The sequence below is a fragment of the Nilaparvata lugens genome, unplaced genomic scaffold, assembly GCF_014356525.2.
Source record: "Nilaparvata lugens isolate BPH unplaced genomic scaffold, ASM1435652v1 scaffold5416, whole genome shotgun sequence".
Taxonomy (NCBI): domain Eukaryota; kingdom Metazoa; phylum Arthropoda; class Insecta; order Hemiptera; family Delphacidae; genus Nilaparvata; species Nilaparvata lugens.
In genome coordinates, this window is record NW_024091260.1 from 1 (window position 1) to 21,827 (window position 21,827).

Consider the following 21,827-nt stretch of genomic DNA (forward strand, 5'->3'; position numbering starts at 1 on the left):
AACGAACCAATAAGGTTTTGCTGGTAATGCCGATTAATTTTGAAAAATTCAACATTATATTTTCGTAGTGATTTTTCATATTATGCATGTTTTGTATTATTTTCTGAGACTGAATTGAAAATGAATTGAAATTTGTGATAGATGCTGATGCACATAATGCACCAGCCGCAACTGTTGCCGCCGGCAGCTGCCGCAGCCGCAGCCCTCCAGCCGCAGCCACCTGTGACCCGGCTAGCCACGGTTGCCGCTTGGCAGCCGCCGCAAACGGGGGCGCCGCCAACGCAGCCGCAATGCCTAGGCCGCAACCGGCCACGCAGGCGCAGTCGCCGCAGGACATCAACGGGTTCATACAGAAGCTGGCACAACAACAACAACAGCAGCAGCAGCAGCAGCAGCAACAACAACAGCAGGTGAGGCGGTTGTTGAGTTTGGTGGAAAAGACTGGAATAGTATCTTATGTCACAAGGATGGGAAGGGGCCTTTTGCAGGCGAGAATGATGTTTCGATTCATTCGAGCACTGCTGCAAAAGACATTCACGTCCAAGTAACGTACACTATTTTCTATCATAATAATCTAAAGAAGAATAATTAAGAAATAGAAAACATTACCTGCTTGTGCTGAAGTTACTACATGCATTCCATAAACACAACCTAGTTTACAAATTCCGTATCAGGAATTTTGTGGAAGTTGAAAAAACTTCCACCTGGAGCGCTGAAGGTGGTTTTTTGTAGCAGTTTTGCTATTCCTATTTAGGAACTAGGAAACATACTCGACTGTAAAGAAAACATATGTTTTCATTACAGTAGAGTATGCTGTAATGAGAATCATATGTTTATTTGCTCTACAAACAGATGTTTACCGGCTTGCTTTCATGCATGGAAAACAGCTGAGATTGAATGACTATGACAAAAAAGTTTCTTTAGTGAATTATGAAGAATAGATACGTGTTGGTAACCGTCAGTTAATTCTTGAGCAATTCAATTCAATTTTTTTTTTTGCCCAATAATTCAATCAGTACAATTTACAATATCATTACAAATATAATGTATACTGTATACCTACAGTGAGTTCCACGTTATAATGACAATATTTGATTAGAATTTGTGTTGCTATCATTCGAACAAAGCAGATAATGCTATCCTTTTCTAGCTCCGCAACGTTGCCAGATTGTTTTTTAATAATGTACGAATATCAGGACAACGGGTTCATATAGAATCTGGCACGTGAGGCGGTTGTTGAGTTTTGTAGAAAAGACTGAAACATCGCACGATATAAAATACTTTTTGTGTAATTGAGAAGTTGATATTGTGGTAATTATTCATATTGAATGAAAAAGACTAAGAAATTGTCAAAAACCCACACATTTATTGATACTTAGAATCAATAAATACTTCTAAGTATCAATAAATCTGTGGTTTTTTGACAATTTCTTAGTCTTTTTCATTCAATATAAAATACTATATTTCAACCTGAAGCATTTGAGAGCCGGCAAACCATATATGCCCGAGTTCCTAACGCCACACCACAAAAACAAACTGAGAACTTGACGAATTGAAAATTTGAGAAAATAAGAACTTGACTCACTGAAAACTTGACGGAATAAGAACTTGAAAATCTTGAAACCTCTGATACTGAAGACTTGACGAACTGAAAACGTTAACGAAATGAGAACTTGGCATACTAAAAACTTGACGTAGGCTACTGATAACTTGAACTATAAAAGTAGGCGCACACAGATCGTAATTGGACGGACGGCACGCATCGGACGATTAGATTTGATGCATTGGTTTCAATTGGAGTGAATCCGCATCGTATAGGTATGCGGTATGCGCATCAAATCTAATCGTCCGATGCGTGCCGTCCGTCCGATGACGATCTGTGTGCGCCTGCTTACCTTTAATTGTCGAATTGAAAACATGAACAAAATGAGAACTTGATTGATTGAGTACTTTATTTATGTAGATTACAATATATACTGACTTATACACTTATATACAATAGCTTACAATATAGCAAAATATAGATGAATTTACATAATAGACTAGAAAATATTATGATCTGTATATGATATGAAAAAGCAATTTGTAATATAATAATTATATTGTAATGCATCTACATAGATTGGCGGAGCTTTGGACATATCAATGTCCATTCTTCGGAAAGAATATTAAAAATATCCTCCCCACTAACTCTCTACCAAATTGACAGAGAGAACAGAAAATTAGTCTGAAAACTTGAAACTTGAGGAAGAATTGACGAACTGTAAACCTGAGGAATTGATAGCTTGACATACTGAGAATTTGACTTTCTGAAAACTTGTAGGCCTAGTGAAAATTTGACAAACTGAAAACTTGACAAATTAAAATTGATCAGACACGATCAGCTGTTATTCAAGGTAATTTTCTTTTTCACACTACGGTCGAAAGTGTACATTTGAATAATATTGATGTTTGGTGTTTTTATGTAGGTTGGAGGGGACATGATGGCCAAAGCCAAGGACCAGAACGGCATTGCGCCCATTCTGTCACTGATGCGTCAGCTGCAAGGGCAAAACATACCATTGAAGGTTGGTTTATTTCGATTATTCACTATCCGTTCTTCTATCAAATCAGTAAAGTCTAGTTGACCGAGCGAAGTGAGGTCTAAGATTCAAGTCGACGGTTTGGCATTTCTCTTAATGTTTATATGTTGCGCATTTACGGCGAAACGCGGTAATAGATTTTCATGAAATTTGACAGGTATGTTCATTTTTTAAATTGCGCGTCGACGTATATACAAGGTTTTTTGGAAATTTGTGCATTTCAAGGATAATATAAAAGGAAAAAGGAGCCTCCTTCATACGCCAATATTAGAGTAAAAATCAGACTATAGAATTATTCATCATAAATCAGCTGACAAGTGATTACACAGATGTGTGGAGAAGCAGTCTATTGCTGTATTTCCATAAGGTCTATAGTTTCAATCAGGCACTTGTAGATGAGGATACTGCGTGAGGTCTACTGTTCACAGAACTACTAGTTTATATGATGCCAATTGTCTTCACTTGGTTGCCAATTGTCCAAGGCCAGTCCAGCTGAGCGAGAAGATGTTTCTACGGGGATAACTATTGCCAAGACAGTCGAAAACTGTAAGGTAAAAACATGGCCGAATGCTCCTCGTCTGTTGTCTCCCGTGAGAACTTGAAAGGAATTTCAAAGCAGCTATGCAAGGAATTTATCAGTGAATCTTGAAATGTGCTGGAAGAGGAGATACAAAACGGTCTCGACTTAGTTTTCACTTCAGCTGCACCGAAGCCATGACTTCAGCGAGTGCAGTTTGCCGCGCATTCTTATCCTTATACAATTCGTTTCTCTGATCCCATAAACATACTTTATCTTTATAAAGCTTAAGAAATTTAATATTCACATCATGTCCCCATTTAGGTGCCATTTTCGTTGGAACTTGAGAAGACGTCTAACCTAACCTAGAAAACTTCTCACACAATGAATTGTTTTGACTGAACTGGCCAAAAACAAGACAGCGCACTGGCCTACACCGTTCATACGGCGCCACAATTGAAATTCCGAGTGGTGGGGGGGGTCTCGCTGGGCCCAGTCTGTTGTCGTCATTCTACTCCCGGAGACAGTTGAATTTCGGGACAGTTGGCAAGACAATTGGTCTGAAGTGTTCATACGGAGACAATAATTGCATGCCAGTCGGTTGCCTTATGACAATTGTCTCCCCGATTGGCATCGTATAAAGCTGCGTACACATATACGCTCTTCCAACCCGCACCGAGCACGCTCCTCCCTCGTACCGCCCTCGTTCCTCCCTCGTACCGCCCTCGTTCCTCCATCGAACCACAGTCGCTCCGCCCACGCACCCATCATGAACGTTACGGAAGATGTTAGATCTTCTCGCGTTCCCCGGTCGAACCACACTGTTGCTCCCCGGTCGATCATCAATCGCTCTGCTGGAGTGACGTTCGGTTGCGGAGCAGAGCGAAAGTCTGTACGCACCTTTAACTAGGCTTGAAGCCCGGTTGCACAAAAGCCGGTTAAATTTTAACCGTGATTAATTTCACGAGAATGAATCAGAGAAGGCTTTTTTGATAAGACGGCTCTCTGATTGATTCTCGTGGGATTAATCACGATTATAATTTAACCGGCTTTTGTGCAACCGGCACTTGAACCTGTAAGTTCATCATGTTACAAACAACCTGTAGTGAGTTCACTTAAACTGTCAGTATTGTTTGAATGGGTAGCTTTGATACTCTATCAACTGCCACAAGTCCCATAGTTGTAACATTTTCAGGAGCTCCGCACCATCTACGAAAAGTTTGATTTTAGATTCCCAATTATCAGGCTTCAGATACAATTTAAACAAAAAATTTCAAGTGGAAAAGATTGAGCATAAAAATCTCTACAATTAATGTTCAGTAGCATTTTCACTTAAAATTGAAAATAAGCTCGAATTTCGAGAAAAATGTGATTATTCAATTGCAAACTGTTGGCAACTGATAGCAAACCTCGTGTGTGACCAGCGTTATTGTCCTGTCACCAGCTGGCTCATATCTTGGAATATTAGACTTGTGATGCGCGTGAACACTAACGACAAGGAAATTTGTGTGAGTGCGCTACACCAGATTTTTTTAAACACCAACAGAAACCTTTGTGAGGGAATTGAGAATAACATAGGACTGGTGGGACATAGTCGCGAGGGACTCCCAACCAAAAAAAAAAAAAATCATTCTAATTTCCTTTATTATTAATATTCGTTACGATTTTATTTTCAATGTTTTGAAGTGGTTTGTGTGTGTAGTTTGTAGATACAAAACGTGACGTTGCCTTTGTTCAATGAATGTGGTAGAAATAACATTTATTCATTTATTGAATATTTGCAGATGGGACAGCGTGTGGGGCGGCCCGAATCCTTCTGACTGGTCACTAAAGTCTTCATCGATGATGTGGCCTGACGGTCAGCCGCAGCCCAAAAACATGAAGACTGAGCAGGAGATTCTGGTACACAGCTGTTCTCCTACTAAGAATGTAACCATCCTTACTTCCAACCTAACCTAACCTAAAATTTCCTCTCTTCATACCTGCCTAATCCTATTCTATACTCAGCTAAGATCTTCTAAGAATAATTGAATCCATGTCTATTGAGCATTATTTCTTGCATGTAATTCTAATTCCTTCCTATCTAGCTATATACTAGATTAATGCCCGGCTTCTCAGTCGTTCCATAAACTGTTTATCCATTCAATAACTTTATTGAATCGATAGACATGAGAAATGCGTTTCTAGAACGCTCCATAAACTTATTGAATCCTTAAATCTCTCGATAAACACTATAAGTATATAGTTTATGCCCGGTTGCAGAGTCGTTACATAAAATCAAACATAGCTATGTGTGATATAGTTTGAAATCACTGACATAAATGGTTGGTCGTTGCACAGTCGTTTGCCGAATTCGTTTAGCTATATCTCGAACTAGCCGTCAGGGCTCGCTTCGCTCGCCATATCCGTCTAGCCAGAGGGCTCCGCCCCCTGGACCCCCGACTGGATTGTCCAGGAAAGAGATCAGCAGGCTTGCTTCGCTCGCCTGCATTTTTCATTTGAGCATTTTTATTATATGTTAGGGCGATCCAGTCGGGGGTCCAGACTAAACTTCTGTCTAAACGGATATGGCGAGCGAAGCGAGCCTGACGGCTAGTAATATAATATTCCCAGGACTCTGATTGAAGTAGCAGTGCCCAATCAATTCTTCCGCGATAAATGCATTTCAATCTTCAACTTGGTGCCAACCTAACAAAGTCAACTCAACTTAATGCCAACCTGACAAAATTATTAATTTAGTTACCAGTTAACAACTACTGTTTCGAAGAGGTACTCTCTCTAGATTATAGTTCTATATTAACATATGGTATGGATATTTTTCAATTATAATTAAGAGATTGGAATAAGAAGAATATACATGCTAAAAGACGAACTTTAAACCCTTAAAAACCACCCTTAGAGTTAAAATATTGCCAAAGGCTTCTTAGTGCGCCTCTAAAGGGCCAACTGAACATACCTACCAAATTTTAACGTTTTTGGTCCGGTAGATTTTTAGTTCTGCGAATGAGTGAGTCAGTCAGTCAGTCAGTGAGTGAGTGCCATTTCGCTTTTATATATATAGATTAGCATCACACATAAGTCACACTGCAGCTCTTTTATCTTTTTTCCCGTACATGCTTCTATCCAACCAAAGTCTTGGCATCGGGCAAAGTTTCCTTCGACATCACTGTGAACATACCTAAAAGACGTCACATAAAATTGATAAACAATATGGCGACTCTTGGCATTTGGCGAGATTTCTCACCATATTTAGCGATTTGGAGGTTATAAACAACTTGAAAAAACATATGGAGAAAAAAAATTTACTTATATACAGATGGTTTTTCGTAAACATCTTTCAAAAAAATCTGGTGTGGCGCACTCACACAACTTTCCTTGCCGTTAAGAATATTGATCACCTGACGCTAGTGTTCCCGCTCATTACAAGTCTACTATTCAAAGATTTGAGCCAGCTGGTGACAGGACTATAACACTGGAGACACACGAGGTCTGCTATCTCTTCATAGTGAATCATTTAATAGAATCAACAGTTGCCAACAGTTTGCAATTGAAATAATAACATTTTCTCAAATTTCGATCTTATTTTAAATTTTAGGTGAAAATGTTACTGAACAATAATTGTAGAGATTTTCATGCTCAATCTTTTTCACTCAAAATTTTTTGTTTAAATTGTATCTGAAGCCTAATAATTGAGAATCTAAAATCAAACTTTGCATAGATGGTGCGGAGCTCCTGAAATTTTTACAGATATGGGACTTGTGGCAGTTGATAGAGCTTATCGATGACTATTTTAGGTATAACTTATGACTATGACTGTGGCTATGATTATGGCTATGACTGACCATTTTTAGCTATTGGAGACATAAATACGCTCTTTCTGACGACTGTGCAACGAAATCTAATTGGGCGTTTTTAGTTTTATGGGAACCTTAGGTTAATTTTAGTTTAATTTGATATCTGTGAATATGAATTTATGGCTTCGTAAATGAATTAACTGCCTGTTTTTAACTTTATGTGACGACTCTGCAACCAGACAGTGTAGTAGAGTTATAGTGTAGTTTACGATAGTAGAGAGTTTACTCTCCTACTATTAATTTCATGTCTCTTTGTCCTATTATTAATTTAAAGTCGATAATTTTGTCGATTTTTTTAGTTGGATTTTTTCATCTATTGGAGACATAAATAAGCTCTTTCTGACGACTGTGCAACGAAATCTAATTGGACGTTTTTAGTTTTATGGGAGCCTTTAGTTTACTTAGATATCTGTGAATGTTCATCATTTACTAGCAAAAGGTTAAGATATTTGTGGCGTAAGTGGGATTGAGTATTGAGCATGCGCTTTGTTTCTCCCGCTATTGGTTTTGCACTTCTCGCAGTGCAGCCAACTTGACGAATTTCTCATTCTCTCGTAACTAAACCTTTTATTAAAACATCATTATTATTGTAAATAATCATACTTGATTCACTAAAGATTTCAATTCATCAAAAAAGAAAAACATTCAAGTGTTTGTGGGAGGGTTTTATTTGTTGTTAGGATGAAAAATCTTTCCTTGGCCTGTTGTTCAAATTTACAAGTATTTTTCATATTTTTAGGAGGACCATAGAAAAGCTGAAGAAGAAAAGAAGAAAGAAGAAAAACGGTAAGAGATATACCTTGTATTTCTATTAATTTTATTCACCTGGATAGCATTGACTACATCTACTTTAACTATATTACCCAGTAACTATATTGGGTAATAACATAGAGAAACAATAGCTTAAGTAGATATCCCATGGTATAGGGCGTTTATGTCGCAACTTTTACTGTTATCTCAAGCCGATTATTGTCGATTTTTACTGTTTTGACCGGGTAAGAGTGTATGAACGGCACAATATGAGAGACTACCAGCGTCATAAAGCTTCACAGGAAAGAACTATGTGGACTATCATCTTGAAATAACAGTAAAAGTTGCGACATGAACGCCCTATATCTACTTATGCTATTGTTTCTCTATGGTTATACTGACAACTTCAATGTGAATCACTATAGCAATTGTGCTAGCCTAGAATTAGACCTGGTTGCTCACGATTCCAGTAGACATTCTAGTTACTTGGAGACAGGTTACTGGAAGCAAGTAATTAGTTGAGACGTACTTGGACAGGTTACCTGTATTCTGTAACCTTTTCAAGTAAACCTTCACACGGATCGAGTAGCATGCTTCTGGTAACTGCCTCCAGTAACTTGAAAGTCTACTGGAATCGGAAAAACCAGACACAAGATATTGATTTTGAACATGGTTCAGTCATTGGTTGAATAAGAAACATTGATAATAATTATATCTCTATAAATAATGATGTCGGTTTAAAGTGACTATCACTAAGGACCGAATGTACCAAAACAAAAACTTGGTTTGAGCACAAATTGATTCTAAATAAACAAAAAATCACCTTACAAAACCAATATTCAAAATCATCTTACTTGGAACCAACTGCCGCTCAAACCTAGTTTTCGTTTTTGGAGAATTTGGGCCTCCCGAATTTTCTCTCCCGATCTGTAATTTTTTGAAAAAAATAAAATAAATATTCTCAAACATGGGCTATAGATTCAAATTCACAATTTTGTTCTCTATGCATTTTTCCATTTTAATGTCTTTTGATTTTCTTTATAAAATGATTCGAGACCCGGTTTTTGTCAACAATGATATCAAAATTTGGTTTGACCATTCGTTTTTGGTGAATTTGGGCCTCCCGAATTTTCTCTCCCGATCTGCGCTTTTTTGAAAAAAATAAAGTAAATATTCTCAAACATGGCCTATTGATTCAAACTCGCAATTCTGTTTTCTATGCATTTTTCCATTGTAATGTCTTTTGATTTGCTTTATAAAATAATTCGAGACCCGGTTTTTGTCAACAATGATATCAAAATTTGGTTTGGCCATTCGTTTTTGATGAATTTGGGCCTAAATCCTTAGCTTTTCTCTCTCGATCTGTGTGTTTTTTTTTAAATAAAATTAATATTCTCAATCATGGCCTATAGATTCAAATTCGCAATTTTGTTCTTCATGCATTTTTCCATTGTAATGTCTTTTGATTTTCTTTATAAAGTGATTCGAGACCCGGTTTTTGTCAACAATGATATCAAAATTTGGTTTGACCATTCGTTATTGGTGAATTTGGGCCTCCCGAATTTTCTCTCCCGATCTGCGTTTTTTTGGAAAAAAATAAAGTAAATATTCTCAAACATGGCCTATAGATTCAAATTCACAATTTTGGTTTTTAGGCATTTTTTTATTGTAATGTCTTTTGATTTGCTTCATAAAATTATTTGAGACCCGTTTTTTGTCAACAATGATATCAAAATTTGGTTTGGCCATCATTTTTTGGTGAATTTGGTCCTAAATCCTCGGCTTTTCTCTCCCGATCTGTGCTTTTTTGAAAAAAATAAAATAAACATTCTCAAACATGGCCTATAGATTCAAATTCACAATTTTGTTTTTTATTCATTTTTCCATTGTAATGTCTTTTGATTTGCTTTATAAAATGATTCGAGACCCGGTTTTTGTCAACAATGGTATCAAAATTTGGTTTGGCTATTCATTTATTTACATTATTTACTAGCTGGCCCGGCGAACTTCATACCGCCAAATAGTTAATGCATCTCATGACAAACTTTAGCTGGATGCACACCTCAGGAGGCGCGATGCGGCATTTTGCATCCAGGTGCTTCTTGCTTATTGGTTTGAATGGAAACACACACACTGAATCGGACATGGCGTGGAACGGTGTGATAAGGCAATCTCCATAAGATCAACACTTCGTATCACCAAGCCGCGCCTCCTCAGGTGTGCTTAGTCTTAGCTTACTTAATCTGATGCACTATATTTTTATGAAAATTATCCAACAATCAGTATTTTATATGTCAATATGGACTTCCTATGTGCTTAGTTAGTTGTATAGCATTTTGTATTTTTAGATATACAGTAGAACTCTGGAACAGTAGAATTATCCGAATCACTTTCAGAAAAAAATTTGTCCAAAAAAAGTTTAAGCGCGCTATTATTCTTCCCCCCGCGAAGCTAGTGTTTGCGCGTTCGCTCACTATTGTCCTTCCCTCCAAGAAGTCAGTTTAGTAAAACATGCGAAAATATCATGTTTCTTTCATTTAATTCAATAAAAAAAATTGTGCGATATCAAAACGTAGATTTTTTTCTCTCCAGTGGCAATTTTTTTAAAAAACTCCGATTATCCGAATGGGTCCTGGTCCCCATTAATTCTGATAGTTGGAGTTCTACTGTAGTTGAATGCAGCTTGCTGGGAAATTGAATGGCATATCTCCTTGCTGCTGATTTTCCCGTGCATATTCTAAATTTACAGCATTTCGAGTTCTACGACCCAAGTTTGGACGTCGTTTACACTGCGGCATTATTATTAAAAGTAAAATTTTGTCAATCAGTAGAAAGAAGAAAATAGAAAAACAGAGCTGTTGGATGACGCAATGATTATAACAGCTGATTTTTATTTCTGTGTGTGGCAAGCTCACCAATTAATATTCTTTCATAAGGATTACATATGTAAACTTTGAAGGACCGTAGGTCCTGGGGCCTGTTTCATGAAAGTTACAAGTCCTGTAATACAGGAGAATCACTATTCAAATTACATGCTCAATATAGCCGATAAAATCAGCTGTTCCTGTATTACAGGACTTCTAAATTTTTATGAAACAGGCCCCCAGAAGTCTGATCATAAATTCGATAGGCCATAAACCTGCTCCTGAACATAACAAACACAACTGAACAAAAATTATCAAATTCAGTGCACACATAAAAAAGTTATTGAATGTCAAAATTTGAGGCTCGATTTTTATTTATATAGATTATAATTTACATTTGATTACTTTAATAATTGTTTTTCAATGATCTTTTTTGTATATTTTTCAGAAAGCATGATGATCTCAAAAGAATTGAAGAGCTGAAAGCGGCAGCGAAGCTGGCCGAAGAGGAGAGAAAGAGAAGAAAGCAGGAAGAAGAAGAGGAGAAACTGCGAAGGCTGAAAGAGGAGGAAGAAGCGGCTGAAAGGAGACGAAAAAAGGAGGAGGAGGAAGCGCGTAAGAAAGAGGTGAATCTTGAGTAGTCTACTACATTTGTTTCTACAGCGGCCCTAAAAAAAGAAAGAAAGAAAAGAAAGAAATATTTATTGCCAAAATCATTAAACAAACTCTACACAAATGTGAAAAATATAAAAATTTTCATATACAATACATTACAAAAACTTGCAATTAAAATATTTTCCATTTAAAAATCGATTATAATATTATTCTAAAAAAATAGAAGGCATTTTTAATAAGATCCATATAATTTGTTCCTTTGTTTGACGTTTTTGACCTTTTTATGAGCCTTCAAACTGTTTGTAACTTTGCTTTGAACTCGAAGATTGTACTTTTTTCAACATTGAGCGACCATAAAAAGTTCAAAACGTTAAAAAACTAACAAAACAAAATAATCTTGTTGGAAATTTCTTCCTCTATCCTTAGAATTCGATTATATATCTTGAAAACTGAGGTCGATATAAGAAAATTTTACTTTTTGTGTAGTTGAGAAGTTGATATTGTGGTAATTATTCATATTGAATGAAAAAGACTAAGAAATTGTCAAAAAACCACTGATTTATTGATAATTAGAAGGTTTTTGTGTAGTTGAGAAGTTGATGTTGTGGTAATTATTCATATTGAATGAAAAAGACTAAGAAATTGTCAAAAAACCACTGATTTATTGATAATTAGAAAGACAATTAGCTGACTTATTGATAATTAGTTTATCAGAGATTGACAATGGTGTAATAACCGAAACCGGTCTTTCTAATTATCAATAAATCAGTGGTTTTTGACAATTTCTTAGTCTTTTTCATTCAATAATTAGAAAGACCGGTTTCGGTTATTAGATTGACAATGGTGTAATAACCGAAACCGGTCTTTCCAATTATCAATAAATCAGTGGTTTTTTGACAATTTCTTAGTCTTTTTCATTCAATAAGAAAATTTTACTGAACATTTTTATTTTACTCCTTCCGTGGTACACTCTGTATAGTTCAAATGTTTTAGATTATGTTCAAATTTATATTTATGCCAAAGGTTTTCTATCCTAAAAAATGTTCCCACTAGAAGCTATAAAATGTAAACTTTTCATTCTCATAACGATTTTTTTTTCATTATAATACGTGCTTTTTGTGCTCTGAAAAAACTGGTTGCTTGCATTTTTGTTTGATTTGATTTGTTATTATCAATTCTCAAAATATTTATAATTCTAACATTAGAAATATGCTTCCCACCTTGTGAAGTATTATGTTTTTTCTCAATCATTGAAATACCCATAATTCTAACATTAAAAATATGTTTCCTACCTGGAATGTACCATGATTTTATCCTTTTTACACTAGTGTCTCTATAAATTCATTCTAAATTTTCTTTAAATTAGTATTTCATTTAGAAGATTTTTATTTTCAGGCTGCCGCGAAAAAAGCTGAACTAGATAGGTTACGAAAAGAACAGGAGAAGAAGAAGAAGGAAGAAGACAAACGACGTAAAGAGGAAGAGAAAAAGAAATTGGAAGAGGAGAAGAAGAGGAAACTGGAAGAGGAGCGAAGAAAGGTCGAAGAGGAAAAGAAAAAGTAAGATTGGTTTTTCATATTTTGGTGCATATCAGTTGAAAATTTGTACATTTTATTTCGCTTCCATTCTCTATTAAAAAGCGATATTTCTAACACAAACAGATTAATTTTATTTAACTTTTAAAGGTTATTTTTAACTTTATTAATTTTCTAAATGGCTGAAAAAAGGTATTCATATTTCTTCTACTTGAATGAATCTTATTGTATTTCATAACCCAGATCATTCTTTCCATTGCATTCGACCACTACTCTTAATAATAGATAGACACGACTAGACATCTGTGTAATGCATGCAATGAATAATCCACTTTGATCAGCTGATTGATTATGAATAATTATATAGTCTGATTGATCCTATATTCAAAGTAGATGATATATAATAGAGTGATATAAGAGTATGGAGGAATTCCTTTTCTTTTCATATTATCCTTAAAATGCAAAATTTCAAGAAACCTTGTGTATACATCGACGCGCAGTTGAACAAGGAATATTCCTGCCAAATGTCATCGAATTCTATCAACGCGTTTGGCCGTAATCACGTTACATACTGACAAAAGCAAATCGAGTTAGAAAATAGACCTCACTACGTTCGGTCAATTATGAGTTGCATTCATTTGATTGGTGACAAGTAAAGTGCTATAACTTGTTGACCGAAGCGAAGCTGAGGTTTTAGTTTCGACTCGATCAGCTTTTGTCTGTTTGTTTGTTTGTACCGCAGTTACAGTCGCAGTTATTGTCCGATTTGGATGAAATTTGGTATGCAAGTTCTTTGAAACAAGGCGCAGAAACGTATGTGTAACGATTTTTGGTAAGACCTCCGTTTTTTTTTGTAATATTTAAAAAACTGTAAACTAACCTTATTAATTTTTCGTATATTTGAAGATTCAGCAATTCATGTTCCTACTTTTTCGCTACAGTGTCAAGTCTTTTGTTTTACTTTAGGTATGAGATCGGAAACCGATTTGTGAGCATTAACATTCTGCATAGGCACCAACAAACTCATCTTATTTAGAATCATTTTCCATCTCACCATCGTCTGTGAGACGATTCATCATCTAAATTGCCTACTGCATATTCCATTTTTCCGTCAGTTGACCGATTTCTTATAATTTATTAATTTATTAAAAAAGTTGTAATATATGTTTATATTGTAAATATGGAGACGATATAAAGGTACCTCCTTGATAAGTCCGGTGTCCCTGCAAACAGTGTCTCTAGCACTTTCAATGGAGAAAATAATAGATGACATGGCTAAATCTTCACAATATACTGTACTTACTGTACTGGCCCTTCTCATTAGATTGAAAGTTGTATTCATGAGCGAGGTCTACTGTTCGCAGAACTACTAGTTACTATATATAATGGTTATTTCTAGATCAATACCAATTACAGTATAGATTTGTTCTAATCTAAAAATAGACACTGAAAGCTCAACTCACAAAATCTAAGCTCTTTTATTTATTTATTCGTTAATATAATAACAAATCATATGAATATGATGGGGATAGAACAACAGGCATCGCCCAGAACTATTCTGTTCCCAAATTTTGATAAATAATGAAATGTCCGAAAAAATAGGTTATGTTCTTACTGAGGAAATTTAAAGTTCTTTGTTCGTATTCTCAATCTGGTTTGTATTGAAGGTTTCTATTTCAAAAAAATGTTGAGACCTCTGATCTCATGAAATTGGAGCTGGAAGAAATATTTATGTCCGTGGAAAATATTATTGAATATTGTATTATGTTTTTGTTTCTTTTTAGGAAAGAAGAAGAAGCAAGACGAGCGGAACAGGCAAGAAAGCAGAACGAAGCGTTGAAACGTCTGCAGGAGCAGGCGAAGAATGCGACACCGTGGGGCACACCCTCGGCCCCCTCCACCAATATGTCCGAGATACTCAAGAACGACAGGCGACAGGTCTGACATTCATTTCATGTAGATCTCTATGGGCCAGTTGCACGTACTTCTGTAAAATATGGACATTAACATTGATTAACAAATCAGCGTTAGTTTTACGGATTCATTTTTGTTCCACAATGATCGGCTAGTTTTTTATCCCGATCAAGTTTTCCGGTTAACTAACCAAGATTTTAACGGTTTCACAATCTGGCAACACTGTAATTTAACCGACAGATGTTATTTTTCTGAACCAATGCCACAAAATTGAGGTTATGTTATTGACGCGGTGACTCTTCAATACGCATGCGCCATAAAAATGTTCTGTCTGTCGCTAGTGTCCAGTGCTATCTGCAGACGAACCAGATCGAAAACTAACCTCAAAAATCAGAATATAATCTTGAATGCTAATATCAGCTAAATACACTTCTCTATTTTATTAAAGGATGAAATTCATGCATATATTTAGCTCATACTTTGAATTTTATAGTTTTTTTACCAAAAACTAATTGTAAGATAGCTATCAGTTGGTACCTAATCGGCGTTAGTTGGATTTAATTCCCCGTGAATGGCCTGTTAAAAATCTTTTACGTCAATTAGTTTAACCGGCGTTATTTTTCAATTTTTACCTTTGTGTAACCAAATCTTCTTCGTTTCAACTAATCGCGGTTAAAATGGTGCCAACTAATCAGAATTAAAAATTGTTTACGCCGGTTAGTTTAATCTGCGTTATCGCTTGAAATTTCTGTTTTGTGAAACCAAAATGCATCGGTTAGCACTAATCTCGATTAAAGTTCAGCATTTAATCGTGATTAAACGTTAACCGACGTACGAAAAACCGGGGATATGATTTCAATTTTAACATTAGGGCCGTTTGCACAGTCAAAGCTTGAACTGAATTTAATCAGCTGGTGGCTTGAATTCAAGTGAAGGAAAATCTGAATAGAGCTAAGTATGACAGTCGTAAGGCCCATTGACGGCTTAAAACTGTTCGGTACACTTTTTTTCTTGATTGGATAATCTTTTTCAATATAATTGTTAAGATCATTATAAGAGTGAGAAAAAGTGGCAACTGAAATGTTTAAGTGATCCAATAAGCGAGTTATGGGTTGTTGAAGTGCTAACTCCGTTTTCTTTCCAGATCATGAACGGTTTCGAACTTTCCAGTGGAGTTTTTTTTTTAATACATTCAGTACATCATTGGCTTTGTTCTAATATGAGTTTTTTCGCGATTTATGCCAAAATAAAAAAGTTATCGAATTTACAAAAAAAATGTTACTTTTTTATTTATGAACGATATTGGGAATAAAAAGTTTTAGTTTGGAAAGATGCATTTTTTGAATTTTCATGAGAAGTTCTGTTAATAATATAGTCGAAACCGTTATGATCTGTAAAGAAAACGGAGTTAGCACTTCAACAACCCATAACTTGCTCATTAGACCACTTGAAAAATTTCAGATGCTACTTTTTCTCACTCTTATAACAATTATATTGTTAACAATTATATCGAAAACAATATAACACTCAATATAACCATAGAGAAACAATAGCATAAGTAGATATCCCATGGTATAGGGCGTTTATGTCGCAACTTTTACTGTTATCTCAAGCCGAATACTTTCGATTGTTGTCGATTTTTACTGTTTTGACCAGGTAAGAGTGTATGAACGACACAATATGAGAGACTACCAGCGTCATAAAGCTTCACAGGAAAGAACTACGTGGACTATCAGCTTGAGATAACAGTAAAAGTTGCGACATAAACGCCCTATACCATGGGATATCTACTTATGCTATTGTTTCTCTATGATATAACACTCTTATGCCCGGTTTCTCAGTCGTTCCATAAACTGTTTATCCATTCAATAACTTTATTGAATCGATAAACATGAGAAATGCGTTTCTAGAACGCTCCCTAAACTTATTGAATCCTTAAATCTCTCGATAAACACTATATGCCTGGTTTCTCAGTCGCTCCATAAGCTGTTTATCCATTCAATAACTTTATTGAACCGATAAAATGAGAAATGCGTTTCTAGAACGCTCCTTAAACTTATTGAATCCATAAATCTATTGATAACTATAGTGCCAAAATCCAGCCTATAAATATTTATGGAATGGATAAATTTCTCAAATTTTTGGTAGCAATCAAAAAATTAAGATAGAAAAATTGAATTACAAAATAAAATTGAAATTAGTGTAGATCACCAGTATTTTAAAAACAAAACAGAATCTAAGTTGCACTATATTTAGCATCGATAGCCCTCATTTGGTGTCAGCCATCTTGTTTTGGAGACATCAGCCAAAAGATGTCAGTAGGCTACTGTAGGAAATTACCTCACAACAGGAAGCATGGAATAAACATCCAAGATTTGGTTGGTTACCATGGCTACCATAGGAACCATGTATAAAGTTTGTTTACGAAAGTGACCAGTTTGGGATCATGCCATGTTGCCAGATTCATTGAACAGATAAATCGTTCCATAGCTATGGATTTTATATATGTTTGAGAAACCAATAAAAATTTATTGATTGGATAAAGTTATTGAATCAATAGCTATTGCGTTGGTTCTTCTTCTTCTTTGACTACCGTACGCCTAATCACAATCATATGGGATAAGCTATAGATTTGTTTATTGAACGAAATAATGCCAAAATCCAGTCTGTAATAATAATTATCTATATCGAATCGATGATTGTGTTTAAAGGTTATGTTGGAATGTTTTGTGTTCGATGTTCTGTTATTTAAATAAAAACAATATTGAAATGGATCTAGATATAATTAGTTACAGCAGCAGTTCAGATGATGGAGTGTTTTGAGTTAGATTTGAATAGAATTATATTCTTCTCTCACTGCATCCCATGCCTTGCTTTTATCTTTTATTGAATATTTATGTGTCTTTTTATTTTCTATCACATTTTTATACTTTAGGCAGATCTCTACTAATTGTTCTTTTTCAACCTCTGCAAAATTCTTGCCCCGGTCTCGTTTCTCTGCCATAATTATAATAATAACTTGAAAAAATATCATTAAAGTAGGAAAAAACCTTCAACTTGAACTTCACAACAAGCAGCAAGGAATAAACAAACAGGATTCAGTTGGTTACCATGGCTACCATATAAAGTTTGTTTACGAAAGTGGTCGGTTGGAATCATGCCATGCTGCCAGATTCATTGAACAGATGAATTGCCATGGATTCTATAATATGTTTAAGGAACCAATAAAAATTTATTGAATTGATAAAGTTATTGAATCAATAGCTATAGCGTTGTTTATTGAACGACTGAGAAACCGGGCATTACTCTTATTTTACATTATATTGAATTATATTGTTAACAATTATATTGATCTTAACAATTATATTGAAAAAAATTATCCAATTGAATAAAAAAGGGGTTAATGAAATGAGACGGGGCCGCCGAAAACAATGGATGGACAGATAGAAGTTCTAGTTACCCTTCAGTGGTCGCCGATTGTTATTGAATTTCGACTTTTTCGTGTCTATTGTTAAGGATTTCACTCCGAGGAATAAATTGGTGGACCAGTCTGATTACTTAAAGGCAATTACAGCTGTAAACCAGTGGTAGCATACAGTGATTGGATAAACACACATATTACTTTCGATGATAATACAAATTTAGTCAAACGTACGTGGTGTGTAAGTAAAGCCCACATCGATTTTTTGTGCGTACATTTGTTTGCCGTCCTTATAAATTCTACTATACTGAATGGGACTTGACATACACATAATACACGTATACATATGTTTGTGAAGATGTGTCCAATTCAATCTAATAGAGTTTGAAAGGACGCCAAAAAATCGACAAACAATTTGACAAAAATCGACAAACAATTTGACAAAAATCGACAAACAATTTGACAAAAATCGACAAAAAACTTGACATACACGTATACATATGTTTGTCAAGATGTGTCCAATTCAATCTAATAGAGTTTGAAAGGACGCAAAAAAAATCGATTGTGAGCAAGTTGAGTTTCATCAAATGAACCATTTGGAATAATAAAATAATATACAAGTACCACTAATTCACATTCAATAGCTGCAGAAAATACAAGTAACAGATGTAAGTAAGGTGCAAAGTAATAGATAAGTTGGTGCTACCAGCTAGAATTGCCTTCAAGAAAGCACACGGGGCCACTAATGAGGGTAATGAAGCGGAATTAGAGTACAATGAAGTATGCTAGTGGAGAATTAGAGGATGCACCTTTTTGGAACAATATCCCAGTGCACAGGTAACGCGGCCCCGTCTCCTTTCTTTCACCCTAAAAAAAGTGTACCGAACTTTATGAGGGCCATTCAGGTGAGGTGGGAACTTCCCGCAATGGACTACCAACCAGCAGAAGCCATACGAATTTATCACAATTTATTTTTAAACAAATATCAGTGTCAGTGAACGTGTCCAGTAAAGTGAGAATATTATTCCCATATGTTCTAATGGGTCTAATCATATTGGCGCGGTTGTGCTGAGTGGGAATAGTACAGTCAGACCTCCTCAACATGGGAATTATACAGGGTTGTGCAGAGGAAACGCATGTTTTTCGAACAGCCAGTACTCGTCAACGGTAGAGGGTATTGCCCTGGAACGAATGTTGACAGACGACCCATACTATGCCATTTCAGTTGCTATGAGCGTTGGAACGTACAACATCGTGTGTTCACTATTGAACAGTTTTTATTAGAAGCAATGAATCTGTAGTCACAGTGCAACGCTTCTTCGTCAATATTTTAGAGTTGAGGGTCGAGGTGCAATGCCCAATCGAAATACTGTACTCCGATGGGTTGCAGCGTTTAGGAGTACTAGTTCTGTGATGAAAAAGAAACCACTTGGTCTTTCCCGTTCAGTTCGTACTCCTGAAAATGTAGACCGAGTCAGTGTCGTCGAGTCGATCGTCTAGGACTAGTAACAACTGCCGTTCTGACTCGGTCTACACATTCCGGGGAACGGGGAAGACCAGGTGGTTTCTATTTCATCACAGAACTAGTACTCCTAAACGCTGCAACCCATCGGAGTACAGTATTTCGATCGGGCATTATTGCACCTCGACCCTCAACTCTAAAAAATATTGACGGAAAAGCGTTGTACTGTGACTACAGATTCATTGTTTCTAATAAAAACTGCTCAACAGTGAACACACGATGTTGTACGTTCCAACGCTTATAGCAACTGAAATGGCATAGTATGGGTCGTCTGTCAACATTCGTTCCAGGGCAATACCCTCTCCCGTTGACGAGTACTGGCTGTTCGAAAAACATGCGTTTCCTCCCCACAACCCTGTACATTTACTGTACCGGTCACTTTCACTTATACTGATATATGTGGGAATTCAGCTTAATCCTCTGATGCGCCAAATAGGGGAAATGTTGTATTCGTACAGTTAAATAAGACAAATTCCCACATGGTGCTTTGGTGTGCTATATACAAACGTTTCATTCAATTAGGGCTTGTTTCCGAGCTCGGGATTCAGCTAAGTTCTAGACTTAAGACAGTTGGAATCAGAAAATTGGCTTTCCGAACCGGGTGTAGTCGTAGTTTCTATGATAATCTTTATTTTCTCATTTCTATAATTAGAAACGTTTTTTTTGCGAAATGAAACATTCATAAATAATTCAAAATAGCTGAAACTTTACACTAATTTCTCTTTTGTTAAATTCTCTAGTTTTTTCGAAGTTCATTTAACGTTGACTGCGACTACGCCCGCTTCGCAGAGTCAATTTCTGACCAGCTGTTTAAAGTCTGGAACTTGGCTAAATCCCGAGCTCGGAAACCAGCCCTTAGTGGTGAGAGATTGTGATATCTTTGAATATTTTTGTTTGGCGTTCTATTGAGTGAGATTTACTTTAAGCTGTGAACATTGGTTGAATGTTGTCCATAAGGTGCGTACAGATTTACGCGCCGCGAACATGAGCAATTCACTTTTAATCAGTATATCAGATCATACAGTATAGATCAGTACAGTTTATATCTGTATTTTTACAGAAACTGTAAGATACAGATATAAAAAGCTTGGCATCAGCTTATAAAAAGTGAATTGCTCATGTTCGCGGCGCGTAAATCTGTACGCACCTATATAGGTGCGTACAGATTTTCGCTCTGCTCCGCAATCGAACTTCACTCGAGCAGATCGATTGATGATCGACCGGGGAGCAAAAGTGGAACGCGAGAAGAGCTAACATCTCCCGTAACGTTCATGATCGGAGCAAGTGCAGAGCGAGGGTGGAGCGTGCGCGGTGCGTGTTTGAGGCGCGTATATCTGTACGCACTTTAAGAATTCCTGACATATTAGAGTGTATTTCACTACCGTACGTTCTCTGTTGATGAATATTGTGTAGTATAGTTGTGTACTGTGTTGTTGAATGAAGTGTGTTTGTGTTGCAGCAACTGCAACAACAGCAGCAAACAGCAGCAGCAACAACAGCTGTTACAGCAGCAACAACAACAACAGCAGCAGCAACAACAGAAGATGCAGTTGAAGTGGGCCGAGCACAAACCGACTGCCAAGGTCAAGACGCTGGACGAAATTCAGGCTGAGGAACAGGAGTACCTGCTCGCTAAGGTATCCAATTAATTCATTATTTTATTCAATTCATTCATTCATTTATTTATTCATTCATTCATGTGTTCGTTCATTCATCTATTCATTCGTTTGTTCGTTCATTCGATCAATTAACAATATCGGGGCACCGAGCTTCGCTCGTTATCTACTTATTGATAAACAGAACACAATTCTTCAAAAATGATTGGGGAAGGACTAAGGCACAGCCCAAAACTGTTTCTTTCATTATACACTGTTTATTTATACACTATAAATAGTCCAAAAAGTAGGTTATGTTCCATACACATGAGTTCAGGTCCAATTTTCAGTCCAAACATTTGAAAACAGAAAAGTTATAATTTAGATTGTTTACAGACCAAATTGAATTACAAAATAACACTCACTAATCACTTGAAACTACATTTAAGTTCATCTAGTTACATTTGGACTGTTGTATAAATTCGAATTGGAACCGTTTTGGGCTAATAAGCCTGTGGTACTTTTCTGTAAGTTGTGTAATTCTGAATGATTAAATAAATGGTTCTGATTAAAACTGTAAAATAATTATTAAAATCCGAATATTATATAACCTAATTTAGAATGATATACCATGTCATGTCAACAAATCAGATTATTT

At 36.0% G+C, this 21,827-nt stretch overlaps 2 protein-coding genes across 2 annotated transcripts; both read left to right on the forward strand.

Moving 5' to 3' along the window:
* Positions 1-134: 134 nt before the first annotated feature.
* LOC120355976 (probable serine/threonine-protein kinase samkC) lies at positions 135-3,474 on the forward strand. Its single transcript, XM_039444751.1, has 3 exons — positions 135-410; positions 2,469-2,567; positions 3,424-3,474. The coding sequence occupies exons 1-3, from the start codon at positions 291-293 to the stop codon at positions 3,466-3,468; spliced, it is 264 nt and encodes an 87-aa protein (XP_039300685.1). The 5' UTR covers positions 135-290; the 3' UTR covers positions 3,469-3,474.
* A 1,407-nt stretch (positions 3,475-4,881) lies between these two features.
* Positions 4,882-21,205, forward strand: LOC120355977 (vicilin-like seed storage protein At2g18540). The gene is made up of 6 exons (XM_039444752.1): positions 4,882-5,001; positions 7,693-7,739; positions 11,016-11,193; positions 12,578-12,741; positions 14,502-14,655; positions 21,034-21,205. Exons 1-6 carry the CDS (start codon positions 4,942-4,944, stop codon positions 21,184-21,186), a joined length of 756 nt encoding a protein of 251 aa, XP_039300686.1. The 5' UTR covers positions 4,882-4,941; the 3' UTR covers positions 21,187-21,205.
* The last annotated feature ends 622 nt before the right edge of the window (positions 21,206-21,827 follow it).